Consider the following 15,000-nt stretch of genomic DNA (forward strand, 5'->3'; position numbering starts at 1 on the left):
GTGGGCTCTGTAGACGCATTTTAAGAGTTTTATTTTACAGGTAGATGGGACAGAAGGAGGAGGAGAGTTTGTAAGGGGCATTTTCAGTGTTCAGTGTCTTAACCGTTTTGTAATCACTATTACGGAACCGTTTGAAAAGCGGTTTGTCTTGAATTTAGGTGTTGCAAAGGTTTTACGCTTTCCAACATTGAAGCAATCAGTCATATGGAATTGGGCTCCCGAATTGTGGTAATAAAGGAGGTCATTTACTCAATAAAGTCTTATACCTTAGGAATATTTCCACCCTCTGACGTATGACCCCACCCAGTCACGAAACAAAGAGTGTTGGGTTCAAAGTCCGTCTTGGCAAGGCACACTGGTCTCACGTAATGGTTGTACAGGATTGGTTCTTTCACTTTTACCAAAGCCACGTCATAGTCCTGGTTGAAGCTGTTATATTGTGGATGTTTAATAATTCTGTCGACGGTAATGTTCTGTTCATATCCCTCTAGACTATTAAGGTCGTGTTCACCTATACAAGAAAAATGTAAACATCGTCGATGGATTAGAGCGCAAGGATACATCCTTTTTACGTTTTTGTCACGACATTTTCTACGACAAACGGAACGCGTTGTTAAGTTTTTTTAAATTAATTCAGAATCACTCGGAATCTTCGTAAGGCAATCACAGCAGTTGCATAATTACACGATAACCATTTGGATTAGAAATACGGTACCTATATGAGCAGACCGGCGCCATAAAGCATTTCGTGTGGGAGGGGGGGGGGGGGGTTATTGTACAGATCTCTTAAACATAGCTCCTTCCCTGTACAAGCCCGGACAAGTAAACGGTATGGGTATTTTTCTTTTCTGGCTACCGGCAATTTTTCTCTAAACCTTACGCCGTTTACGTTTATTTGTCTTTTTAACCGTCTGTTATCGATATATCAAATACAAGGTGTTACAAATGAACCCACTGGGAACTCGGAAAAATCCGAGCCCCAGATGGGATTCGAACCCACTACCCTCCGTGATCTAGTACGGATGCTCTAACCACTGAGCTACTGGAGACTGTATGGTGAGCAAGGGTGAAATGTGGGTATTTGACTCGAGCTGCATCACGAAGCCACAGAGTCAAATAACGACTGACAGCATAGCTCATAACTGCCTCGCGCAGTCACACTGAGAGCATCACTTGCCTGTATTTCTGTGAACGATGCGGCCAGCCAACCACCCTTGTCTCAGGGGAGAAGTAAGTTCTTCGTACACCACTAAAATCAAATCAAATCTACGTTGTATCGGCTCTTGCTTAAAACATTTAGTTTCTTCGTTTGCGTTGTGTGTGCTGTGGCTCGAAATAATGCCCTTGTTAGCCTTTGACAAAACCTTGGATAACAGCATTTGTCATACTATTTTTCTTTACCTACGGTGATGGTGTACTTCTGTATGTCGTCTCCGTAAGCAAAACAGTGAGCGGCGGTCAGAATCCAATATGGGGTGACAATTGACCCCCCACACCAGTGGGGTGATGATTCACCGGTGTAGTCCAATGTCACTTGCCATGGCCAAGCTCCCGGAAGAGCGTTCTGCCCCCCAACTATCCTGTAATGGACACCTTTCTTGCCGCATTTCACGCCTCCTAAACCGAGGAAGGAATGACGTTTGATACAATAGACTCCAAATCTTGATTAGCCTTCCCTTAGAGCTTTTTTTCAGACTATCTTGAAAAGTTCAATGCTAAAACGTTATTAAAATACGCATAAGACTTGAAACTCTAAAACTTTAAAAAAACTATCCGAACAATTTTGTTTGACTGCGTTTCGACAAGCCCTGCGAGAAGAGGCCCTTCGATCTTCCTAGATAAGCCGGGAAGAGGAAGGGACCTCTGCCAGCCATTTAAAATCTCTTTGATTTACTGCTCATCCACCACAGCCAAAGAAGGAAGTCGGCGAATCACGGACTTCCGGCTTTTCTGCACATTCTCAGAAATTTGAAACAATAATGGTCTTCTACAGTTCAACATTATATCATTATTGTCACTGCGCGTGTTTTTGGTTGTGGCCAGAGTCCGTGTTCTTGGTGCTGACCAAAACAAAAGCGGACTCTGGGACGAGAATGCCCAGTTTGAAACCAGTCAAACCAGGTCCGGCACAGAACGCATGCGCCATGTTAGAAATTGCTAGTGCTGATCAAATAGGTGCCCGCGATTTACTATTCACACACGTTTATTTGAAAAAATGGCGGTCGCTTCACCATCGCAAGAAGTTTTAGAAGAAGCAATGGCGGAATATTGCTCTAGGTTAATTCTTGTTTATTAAGCAACCTCACCCAAGACAGCACTAATTAAAGGCATTACTTAATTTTCTATGTGGGTAGCAACGATTCATTCGTTTTTTTTCCGACCGGCCATGGCGAGTCGATGATTTATCAGGTTTGCCCTTTTGTTGTCAAAGAACTTGCTTCAAGTGGTTTGAATTGTTCGCACCACTCAGTTATCGTTGTATTCGCTCATTGAATGTGATTGGATGGGCTTAAAGGCGTGTTAAGTGGATTCCGAGGGCCTAGATAGTCTACAAGGACCGAGGTTTGATGGTGTGAGTGATGTCACTTTTTCATGAAAGCGAGGTTGGATGAGGGTCAGTTACATTTAAATTTTAAGTATGCTCAACGGAGAAAGTCGAGGAGGCTGGCAGAGGTTCCTTCCTCTACCCCACTCGGAAGGGCTTGTGCTCGCAGGATAGTTTCGATGTAGCTCAGACAAAAACATCAAGCATTCAATGAAGACTCAGCCAAACTTTTCGCCTGAGACTTTAATATTTCTAGTTCATTTGACCTTTGGGGATTATATTCACAGGGACGATTTTTTTTCTGTAGATTTGGCGTCAAATTTTTCCAGTTGTTGCTCTAAATTTGGACTTGAAAATGACGAGAAGATAGATCGAAACGTCGTCAAAACTTTTCGAACACTTTTTTTTCCTAGTTTTAGAGTCTTACGTATTTAATGATATCCTAGTTTAAACTTTGCAGACCATTGTGTGTCATTCTTTTCTTATAATTAACTTCACGCACTGGTCCTTTTTCATAAACCATTTATCGCAAAAAGTTTTGTTTTGACAATAAGAAACTGATGGTGGACATTCAAGACATTCAAGTATGGATTTTCATTTGCTAACACTGAAGGCTATTGTTGCATCAGTCTACGACTTCCCTCCTATACATTTGAAATTTAGATTGAAACGAGTAAGCTAAATAAAAGACTGTGAACTTTTCTTGCAGGGCTCCTGGTAACATTCAGCAAATCATTGTTTTCTTACCTTGGTCGATGGGTATCTCTGTACGTGGCGGAGTAGTTGTTTCTGGTGGGACTGATCCTTCTTCTGGATAGAGTAAACGAAAAGTCGTGAGTTTTCTCCCATTTCTTCACACGTCCTCCTTGCCCTTTTCCCCGGCCCTCTATATATCCCCGCCGCAAATTTCCCTTTCGTAAACGGTCGTTGCCATTTCTCAGAACGGTCGTTGCCATTTGAAACGGTCGATGCCATTTATAACGGTCGACTACACACTTCACTTCAAAGAAAATTAAAAGAAACATACTAAGAAAAAATATTAACAAAAATTAAGACAAAAAAAGAAAAAAAAACATTTCTAAAAGAAAAACTGAAGGAAAAAAAGAGTCCGAAAATTTCAAAATTCGAACTCAGGCTCTTAGCCCTCACCCTAAACAGAACCCTAACCCGAACCCTAACTCATATGGCCAGCGAGACACAACTCCCAGTAACCGCAACCTTTTGAGTTCTTAGAACTAATGAGTGTAATTCAGAGCTAAAAAATGGCATCGACCGTTTCAAATGGCAACGACCGTTTACTAAAGGGAAATAAGCATCCCCGACCTGCATTAGAACTTGAACGCGGCCGGAATGAAAGGTCGTGTAATGAACGATATCATACAGGAGCCCATTACGAGGAGCATACAACTTCATTGTATTTGTGGAACGGCGTTTTTACAGACCGAGTTATTTTTAGATTGATTTTCCGCGAAACCAGCCCTTTCCTTCTAATCACAAGTCTGACCAGGGTGGGGATTGAACCCACGACTTTCGGGTTAGAGTCACCGCTGCTCTACCGACTGAACTACAAGGTCAGACGGGAGCAGGCCGTGGGAACTGAAGATGTTAAAGTCACCGTCGGCAATTAACATGTACAAGTACAAGGAAGGGTTACGTTTTTACAAACGTTGGCCGAGTAGCACCCAAGTCAGAGTTTTTCTCTGTCCTTGTGTGGGCCCATTTTCGTTAGTAGGGCTAACACTCACATGGTTCATATGGGGTACAAAACTAGCACTTCACATTACACTCTAATCAGTTAAGTCTGTTGAAATATAAGTGCTACACGGCCAGCGTTTGTAAAAACGTAACCCTTCCTTGTACTTGTACATGTTAATTGCCGTGACTTTAACTTCTTCAGTTCCCACGGCCAGCTCCCGTCTGACCTTGTAGCTCAGTAGATAGAGCAGCGGTGATCTAACCCGAAGGTCGTGGGTTAAATTCCCACCCAGGTCAGAGTTTTTCTGGGGCCATTTCCATTAGTCGGGCTAACGCTCACATAGTTCATATTGGGTACAAAACTAGCACTTCACATTACACTCTAATCAGTTAAGTCTGTTGAAATATAAAGTGCTACACGGCCAACGTTTGTAAAAACGTAATCCTTCCATTATTATCAATACACAAGGCCAAATCGTACCAATTCATTTAATAAGAAAAATTGTTTAACAGAGAAGCAGCATGAAACTATGGTATGGAAAGTTGTTGCCACAACATAATCAGCTAATGTCCCTCAGTGTATACAAACAAAGGTTGTGAGAATGAAAGGAATGCATGTATTTGAAGTGCGGGCTGTAGACCAAATGGAGAAGTAATCGTCGCACTTAAATAGGACAATCTCATTGGCCGAGCGAAGTTGTTTGACATCTCTGCAGCCAATCAGTATCAGGGCGGCAAATGTATTTTCAGCCCGCACATTTTCCGTTTGGCCCGTAAAAAGGCGCGTTTTGGAGAGGGCAGTTGCAGTTTGTCATTTGGCCGCGCGTATTGATAATAATGGTCACTCGCGCAAGCCAAATCTCATTTGAAAACTCGTCTAAAAATAGCTTGACCTGTGAAAAGACCGTTACATAGACCTAATATTGGAGTTGTAAGCTCCTAGGCCTGGTTATGGGAGCCTGACGACATGGAATAATTATCGCGAAAGACATAAATTATGATAGTCAGTGAAAATTATATGAAATTATATGAATTGTTTAACGTTTTGGATGACGTCGCTGTTGTAGATCTTAAAGTCTCTAGTAAAACAGCTGTGACTGGCAACCTGATTGCCTCGTTTTAACAGCGTTACCTGGTTCACAAAGGCCACACGTTTCTTTGCAGATATTCTGGACAAAATCTTTGTATATAGGGTGGGAACAGTACTGTTCGTAAAGACCACAGTCCTCGGATTGATCCAAGCACTGATCTAAGAAGAAAGAAAAGCGAAGAAAAAATGATTAAGGTCAGTTGCAGGCATTAACTGAAAAACTTCTCGAAGCCTTGTTGACAGAGACGACATGTCTTTCCCTTGTTATTCTCAACAAAATACGGCTTTGTATTCAGCGTCCGAATTTTAGTAAGGTTCGTTAAGACCACAGTCACTGGATTGATCTGAAAGCGAGCGGCAAAGCAAAGGTTTAACTTCGTTTGCGCGTAAGCTGAAAACTGCAGGTTTTAAAAAAATTAACAGTTTCCTGAACGTGAACGTGAACGTGAACGTTACCCGAACGTGAGCGAGATGGAATAAGGAGCAAGGATGGCACAGTCGGTTAGTGCGCGGCCTTGGTGCAAGAGGTCCTGAGTTCGATTCCCGGATCTCGCATCCTTGTTTCGACTCCTTTCCTTTCCGTGTAGCTAGTAGCTTTAAATACCCGTAAAACGGAGCACTGATGGAGAGGGGGGAGTAAAATGAGCGCACCGTCGACCTCAGGTTTGTCAGTGATTAAAAGTTACTGTTACGAGTTATCGACGTTAAATAAGGTCTACTTTACTTTACTTTACTTTACTTTACTTTACTTTACTCTAATAATCGCGACTTAGGATAGCGCATGCAAAGGAACATATTTGAGGTGACGTTTTCGTTAACGTTGCTGTCGTAGACAGTTAAAGTCCCTAGTAAAACTGCTGTGATCATGACTGACAGCCTGGATGCCCCGTTTCAATAACCTTACCTGGCCGACAAAGGCCGCATGTTTCTCTGCAGTTATTTTCTACAAAATCTTTGTATTTAGGGTACGAACAGTAAGGTTTGTAAAGACCGCAGTTTTTGAAAGTGGAATTAGTAAGTGAGGAAGGAAACTTGGTTTACTTAATTTACTTTTCATTGCTGATTTGTGTAAAGAAAAATAACACTTTCAGACAATCGTCCCACTGAGGAATTTAACATTTTTATCATGTCTTGTTCGTCAGTAAAAGCTGTTTCTACAACTCAGTCTTTAAGCAAAACCAGATACAAACTGACAAACTCAAGGCCAGGAGCCCGTGACTTGGAGCGAGCAACTCCATATATTCCCGTCTCGGCGTTTTCACAGACCGATTTATTTTTAGATTGAATTTCGCGCAAATGAGACTCCCGTAGGAGCCCAATTACCAATCACACGAAACTAACTTGACGTCATAGCGTCACCGAACGGGACGTGCCTTTGTTGTTTTGTGGCAAAGGTAGTCCAAAAATAGATTGGTCTGTAAAAATGCCGTGACATGGGCCTAGTATGGGAGTTGCTCGCTGCTACTATTGGACTCCCGTAAAGGCCACATAATTGATGAGATGCGGTAAGCTGGGAGAGCACTTGCCTCCCATGCACTAACTTGATGAAGTGCCCAGTGGAGATGACCAGGGCTCGGTCCCAGACTCGACTTCATATGTGGGTTGATTGTTGGTTTCTTCCCTGCTTCGAAAGGTTTCAGTTTCTCTGGGTACTCCGGCTTTCCCCTCTTCTCAAAAACCAATGCTTGACTTTACTTAATTTTAATTAATTTCAATGTACAACTTCCTCAATTAGTAGTACCCCAACGCTAGAAAACTAGACACTTAAATAAAGTTCGTTAAAGATGATGAAGGAGTTACAGGAACAAAAATCGACAGTTAAGAAAGACTTGTGAAATGTATGGCATTGAGCTGTAAACTGCATGCTTAATGTAGATGTCTGTGCGGTCTTCCCGACAGAGAGGGCAATGAAAACATATCTTGAAAATAATCTCGTTTGCACCGTCCTTGTTATTGTTCTGTTCTAGGGTCTTATGCGCCTACTAACGCGACGAAAAGAATGAATGAACTGTTATTCTAGTCTGAGGTCAGTCCTGTAACTTATTATCCAGGTGATCTGGTGACGTAATTCGGAGGACTGGGGAGAAAAATTTTAACGCCGTATCCCACAACCGCGCGCGGCCTTATTTTTGAATTTAACATGTAGAGGCGAGGTTAGTGTTCGTCCAATGTATGGCATTGAGCTGTAAATTGCATGCTTAATGTAGATGTCTGTGCAGTCTTCCCGACAGAGAGGGCAATGAAAACATATCTTGAAAATAATCTCGTTTGCACCGTCCTTGTTATTGTTCTGTTCTAGGGTCTTATGCGCCTACTAACGCGACGAAAAGAATGAATGAACTGTTATTCTAGTCTGAGGTCAGTCCTGTAACTTATTATCCAGGTGATCTGGTGACGTAATTCGGAGGACTGGGGAGAAAAATTTTAACGCCGTATCCCACAACCGCGCGCGGCCTTATTTTTGAATTTAACATGTAGAGGCGAGGTTAGTGTTCGTCAGATCTACTTGAATGTTCATTCAGTAACATGAAATGTGGTAGACACGGAATGATCTGTTGAGTTTTGGCGGTGGAAATACTACAGGGAGTGTGGAAACAACACCTAACTGCCGCGCGCGGTTGTGGGATACGGCGTTAAAATTTTTCTTCCCAGTCCTCCAAATTACGTCACGAGATCACCTTGATATGGCAAGAAATTTTCAGGCTAAATGGAACACTCTGATTGGCTGTTTTTTGATCGAGATTTTACAGTACGGACCATCAGTACCATGGAAACGGTCTGTTTCCGTATTTTATCTCTCTCCCGGGAAATTCAAGTTGTACAAAAAACGCACAAAGTTTTAAAAGTGGAATTTCATCCAACAATACAGTTATAGCAAGCGGAATTTAGTTTTACAGGTAAAAGGCTACCGTTCAAAGTTTGCTGATGGAGGACGACGATCACGAACATTCACCAAGGGGAGAAGTGTCCGATCGCTCAAAGAAGCGATGCCATATAATAAACAACTTGCTCAGTAACCTCACCTGCTCAGGACCGTACTGGGGAATATTGGCCTTCGGTTGTTTTTAAACAGACCTCGCTACAATTGGCTCGTATAGCCACGACCTCGGGCCCATATTCGCCTGTGCGGCCCTCGCGCTCGGCTAGGAAGAGGTTATCGCAGACTCGAATGCCCAGTTCCTGCGACATAGTAGAGAGCCCAATATTTTCTCGTCCGGTTCGATCTGATTCCGTAGATAACTATATTGTCGCATGGCCTCTTGATAATGAGCAATGAGATTAATTAAAAGGGTTGTTTCTATTTTCCGTAACGTTGGACCTTACAATTAGATGGTTAGACGCGTCAGAATCATCTAAAATTACAAACGTTTTTTTGGGCCGATGCATTTGGACCTTATAAGGGGATATGACTAATGCAAATCCTGCATTTTGATTGGCTAAGCTACTAGAGAACTATTAGTAATAGTCCTCGAGTAGCGAAAAGATTGACGTTTTCTTTTGTTTCATTCCCAAATAAATATTTCATTAACTTGCATTTGCTAACTTTATTATTGCCTTTTCTGTCCGACTAGTTGGGTGATACTAAAACAATTAGACCCTTCGCCCTCAAGGGTCACGGGTCAATAGCCCATTCGGCTTCGCCTCATGGGCTATTGACCCGTAGCCCTTGCGGGCTACGGGTCTAATTGTTAAATAGTTTTACGATGAAAGCATTTGCGGAGTCGTACGGGTTTTGCGAATCAGTGGCGATAAATCCATCTTGTGCGACGGTTGGCAAATAGCGAAAAACGTCCAGTCTACTCGAGCGATGTTTTGCTTGCGATGGTGATGCGATTTTTTGGAAAATTGTGGCGTCACCAGCGCGCGGTGAAAATCGCACGTGTAGCCACACCCGAGAAATTGAATGAGTTAAATTTTTCGGGACAGTCTCGAATTTTGTCACTAATGTAGCCGCGTTGCGACACTTTGCCCTTTGAACAATTTGTGACACGTCCAGGGGTTATCGAGCCAATCAGATGCAAGAACGTTATCACTATTTAAGTTTTCACAATATGACGGACGCCAAGTTGTCGCCAAGTATAGCCACCACTGCTCGTTGGCGACGGGGCAATTCTCACAAAAATCGAATCACCATCGCAAGCAAAAAATCGCTCGTTTTGCAGCGGCTTTATTTTCACGTTGTCTTCATCGAATTCTCAAAGGAGGCGGATAATTTCACGATGTCGTTTTTCAAAGAGCGAAAAAAATGTATATAAATGCGTGGAACTCGTGCAGCACGCTTTTGTTTCTCACTTTTTAACCTCGTTTTGGGGTTGCGTCGTCATGGCTTGGGACAAACGTGGAGCTCGTTGCTCGAATCTCTCCTTAACGATTCGGGCCCGAAAATCCATTTTCATCAACAGAGATCAGCTTGTTTTGAAAAACTATTGTGACCTTTCACTGCTTAAAAGTAATGTTAAGATGGATTGAAAATTGTCGTATCTGAAACCTTTAAGGACTTTAGAGAATCGGAGTTGAGTTCAACTCATTTTAGTAGCTATTGTGAGTATGTTGCTTGCTCTTTTCTTTGCATTAAGCCTTAAAAATTCCCTAAGAATTTTTCATTCTTGCGTAACTTGCACACATTTGGCACATAAAGAATTCTTAGGATAACGCGAAGTTTACATTCAAAGATCACATTTCCGTAGAGGTTCAACCTTGTTCCTAGGGTCTAATCGACAAAGAGACCCTGGTAACGAGGTTGGTAGAGGTCTTGAGGCCAGTGTTTAAGCGATCGCGACATCCGGCTGAGGAAGGAATGCGGGTAAACGTTTCTCCTTTCGGAAATGGGATAAAGAAAAGCAAGCAGCTGTGAGCCGTACCTTCCCTTTTGTAGATGGATCTGTGTTCGAGGATATCCTGCAAGGTCTCTGAAAAGAGAAATAAAAAACAAGAAGACAAACAATTTCGAATTAAGGATCAACAAAACAGATAATGTGTCATGAGTCTGCATGAAGTGATTTCCTTTTCATGTCAACTTTACGAAGCTTTCCGTTCTTAGGTCAATGTTTCCCTTTCCCGGCCGTAAACTCAGTTGAACATCGGACTTCTGTGCGGGATCAAAAACTCCGGCGGACTGGGGCAGTATTCAGGGTCTTTGAATAACAGAGGAGAAATCGCTCGCTGCCTTTGGAATGACATCTGCAAATGGTTAGACTCTCCATTCTTCTCAGATACGAACAATAAAGCGTATGCCCCGGTCTCAAAACTCTTTAAGGGGGACTTCAAGATCTAGTACAGCGACGTCGACGAAAACTTTAGCTCAAAATAGCTTTGGCATTGCACTATCGTTAGTCTTCCGCGCACAATTATTCTATCTCGTTCACGTCGCACAATGTGGGCGAAGTACATTGTGTATCCTAAAAAAAATTGGTATGAGCGGTTTCAGAGTAAAAATAGAAAGTCGAAGATTCACATTTGTACCCTCGCGATGTCGTCGAAACCTCAAGATTGTTAAGCAAAGTACCCCGCGCGCAAAAATAGGCGACAAAATGGTACCGCCCGTGCAGCACGATTATCGTGTTTCCTCTTTTAAGGACAGTGCCTACTATTGTTATTGCGCATACCTTCTGCGCATCTCAAGATACTCGGTTTTCCTATCGGTGATAATCGGTGATGCTTACTAATACAGGGATATTTTTGCGCGGTTCAAAATTATGCAGAGAAAGTAGATCTTAGTAAGTACTATTGGTATCCAAAAAGAAAATTGGGGACAGCCATGCATTTTCCAGAGATAATTAAGCTTCGATTTGAGAAAGAACGCCATACATGGCTTTGTATTTTAAAGCTTTTACAAATATTGTTCGTGAATTACCTTTGAAAAATGCGTGGTTACCCCCAAGTTTCTTTTTCGATTTCAATAACACTTGTTAAGATCTATATTTCCCGAATAATCATAAACCGGAGCAAAAATACCTTAGAATTGGTAGGCATCGCCCTTAAATTAACCAATTTTTCTATAGTTTTGTGCCGTTGTCGTTGCCATAGTCGTCGTCGTTTCTTAGACTAAATTTACACTCGAGGAAATTGTTCCAAATTCGAAAATGTTTCCGGATTCATCAATTTTAGAGTACTCCGATTCGTAGGTGTTTACACTGAAAGGATGTTCGGATTCCTGACCGTTTACACGCAACGACAACTCCGGGAATGACCGAGAAATTCCGAAAGCATTTGTAACTTTCCTGTATCTCCCTTCAACTGACAAGTAGTAAAGAGTAACAGCCATCTGAGTTTCAAATGAAATGGAACGCCTCATTCTAGTTGATTTTCTCTCAAGTAGGGGCCTAATATCTTCTTAAAGTTCCATAAAGGTAGGGTAGGACATTCTGAATTTTTTTTTCCACCCGCTGGCTACCGTGACATTATCCATCATGTTGTCCCACCAGGCACTTGTTCTACCTGGCCTTACTCAAAACCGTCTCTGTCTTCGATCCTGCCATCTACGACGTCGTTGGCGATTAAGTGAGGCTGACTTTAAATTTCCTTGCGATAATAATTTGCGTTTTCTCAGAAATATTGCGGTACACATAATAAAATTTATCGCCTGAACCTGCAACAAGATTAGGTAACCGCAAACTCAAAAGATTGCAGGCGGAAAAATATCCGGAATCGAGAGACGATTCGAGAGACAATCGTTTACACGACAAAACTCTCCGGATTCAAAAGTTTTTGAATTCAAATTTCTCACTTTAATATTCCGGATTCAAAATCGCTAGAGACATGGCCAAACCGGAGAGTTTTTATTTCGGATTCGTCCTCTTGTGTGTAAACCAAAAAAACCAATCCGGTACCAAAACGTTCCGAACTCTTAACGAATCCGGAACAATTTCCTCTAGTGTAAACTTACTCTTAAACTTCCCATTAATCAGGGGCACCCAGCGAGTAACTTCGGTATATATCTGTTCTGAATGGGCTAGAATTTTCGAATATTCGAACTCCGACTTTCGACGTGCACTAAGATTTTGGACATATTTCTGAACAGATTTCCTAGATATTTCGGGAAAGTAGCGAAGAGTCTGAAGAGTGCCTAGAAATTTCGAAACCACATCGAAGAACGCCTCTAGAATTTTACTGGGCATAGTAAGAGTTAACTGTGATATTGCAAATAGCAGAAAATTCGAAGGTTTATAACTTCTATAATTTTTGCCAGAATTTGTTTGAGAATCATATCCTAAAAACATCCCCTAACATTTTCGGGGAACAAGGACGGTTATGTATAATGTAAAGTTTTTGAACAGACCTGTTAAGTTTGCTAGAACTTTCGAACGAGGCAAAAAAGCCACCTAAAAATTTCTACAGACCTGAAGTTCCCCTAATACATCCAAACAGATAAATATGTTGTAGGGCAGCTATAAACTCACTAAATGAGCATCGCGCTGCATTGTGGAAACCACTGTAGGCAATTCTAACAAATTTTAGAACATCCGGTGATTGGGTGCCCCTGATTAATGCTCATAACCCCGTGGGATGAAAAAAAGAACCCACACCACAGTCACTCTTAGCGCAGAGTAGGGTGTGGATTTCCCGGTGTTGTGTTCTGTCCTCTGTGATATGGTTAGAGGACCGCAAGAGTTTCAAAAAAAGCTGTAAAAGGTTTATTGCGTCACCCTCTCTAAATATCGTTGTTTCATATTTTGCCGAGTGGCTCTGACTGTGATTTCCATCAAGTATCAAGGTACATACCAGTTAAGTACATACCGGTTAGGATTAAGCAAAATTCGATTCTATTTCTTGGATTTAATTCTTAAACGTTAGGATAGTAAACAAGCTATCTCATGTTGCACTTGCCTGTTTGGATATTTTCTGCCATTTCTTCTTTCCCTTGAGAGACTTGGCCCCAGTGGAAAAGCAAAACGAAAGTGAAGATTTTCAGAACCATTTTAAACGAAGCCTCACTAATTCAATCGGTACGAATAAACTTTATCCAACTTGGCTGAGTACAGCTAAAACTTGACTCGGCCCCCTTGTCATTTGCGGATTTGGATTTGGTCACATTACTCAAGCTAGGTAAACTTCAATGACTTTTCTTTGTCAATCTAATGCTTCAAAAACGTCCAGTTCTTTGTCAAAAAGAAACGTATTTAAACACTTTTTATTTAGACAATAGCCGAGATATTCGATTTCTTTTAGTGCTATAGATCTCTGCTATAGATAAATGGTGTATCTTAGTAGGAGCAATATATATTTCAAAGAATCAAGTTTTAACAGCTGTCAGGTGAGATCTTTTTGTTAAATGTGATCTAAACCGGTCAACGCCCTGTTTTCTTGTAACTGCTTTCGGAATTGTCTTTGAAGATTAAAAATGAACATCATCATTAAGGCGTTAAAAAAAATCACAGTTACTGTTTTACGGTCCGGATGAACTAACGTAACCAATTTGGACGAAGAAGTAGCACCTATCATGGCTTCGAACGATTCGGCTCGTGCACAGGATTTCCGAAAGCACCGAGACTAAATTTCGGCACGCATAACGAGCCACACGTTCTAGGCAACCACAACTAGACCTCGGCAGCCTTTTGGTCGTCAAACCCGATTTGCCCATAACCACTCACGCTTCGCCATGAATTAACCGCATCCGCCTCGACCACTTCTACATCGGTTTCAATCAATTTTACTTTCGTTGTGCTCGATCCTCTTTCTGCTTGGCCCACATTAGAATTTGGCACAGAGAAGGAGGTGAATGAAAATGAATTGGGCGAAACGGATGCAGTAACAGGCGAACAAGATGTGTACTGGGACGAATGGGATGTGGTTATGGGCGAAACGAAAGAGGAACGAGGGCGAAAAGGATCATGTAATCGGCAAAGCGGAATAAGAATTGGACGAAACTAGCATAACTGTGGGAAATCAGAATTGATAATGAACGAACGGGAATATAATTGGGCTAAACGGATCATGTCATGGGCCCTTGCTCATTACGTATTTTGATCGCCACCCGTAATTTCCTGTATTTCTTGAAAACGGAGACATTTTAAGGCATGTAAATGTGCCTTCATCTTTCAATTTTTTTCTCTCCCTCTTTTCATTATTTTCTCTGGTGCGTTAGTTTCAGAAACTAGTCCAGGCAGTACAGAAACAGAAAAGTGGGGTCACAACTTTCAGGGATCCCCGCGAGAAACTTTGGTAAATTATCTACCATCTACTTTGTCAAAAAGCTACAAAGGCAGCATTCGGCAGTTGAAAAATCCCGAACAAGAAAAAAATTCTACGGAAGGGTTCTTTTTTGGAAGCACTTTTAGGAAGCAAATGATTCAGTTACCAATTTCTAAAAAGATTTTATTTCTTAAAATTTCGGGCACCACAAAGTGCAAACATTTACTTATAAAAGCAAGCGATAAAAAAATGACAACGTTTCGATTATTCTACGGTCATTTTCAAGTCCAAATGCAAGTTCATAGAATTTTGCATATGCTATACAAATTTGAAACAATGAAAGACTAAAATATTTGCTTAACAATGACAATACAATAAGGTATTGAAAGATGAAGGCACATTTACGTGCCTTTAATTGAGAAAGGTAAGAAAAGCGAAGAGAATGCGAAATTTTAACATTCTTAAATGTTTTTATTCGGCGGCATGACAGTGGCTAGTTCTAAAAATAGCATGTTCGAGATGGCTGGAAAACAAAGCG

The 15,000-nt window shown here is 41.6% G+C and overlaps 1 protein-coding gene across 1 annotated transcript in view; it reads right to left on the minus strand.

The window, feature by feature from the left end:
• LOC138008669 (anionic trypsin-like) overlaps positions 1-13,321 on the minus strand; it is a 14,270-nt gene extending 949 nt beyond the window's left edge. Inside the window, exons 1-6 of the mRNA XM_068855980.1 lie at positions 13,158-13,321; positions 10,193-10,240; positions 5,373-5,489; positions 3,293-3,355; positions 1,402-1,617; positions 267-511 (exon numbers count right to left, since the gene is read on the minus strand). Coding sequence (XP_068712081.1) covers positions 267-511; positions 1,402-1,617; positions 3,293-3,355; positions 5,373-5,489; positions 10,193-10,240; positions 13,158-13,248 — 780 coding nt within the window. The 5' untranslated portion in view covers positions 13,249-13,321. The remainder of the gene's footprint in view (positions 1-266; positions 512-1,401; positions 1,618-3,292; positions 3,356-5,372; positions 5,490-10,192; positions 10,241-13,157) is intronic.
• Positions 13,322-15,000: the final 1,679 nt, after the last annotated feature.

This window comes from Montipora foliosa, chromosome 6 (assembly GCF_036669935.1).
Source record: "Montipora foliosa isolate CH-2021 chromosome 6, ASM3666993v2, whole genome shotgun sequence".
Classification (NCBI taxonomy): Eukaryota; Metazoa; Cnidaria; class Anthozoa; order Scleractinia; family Acroporidae; genus Montipora; species Montipora foliosa.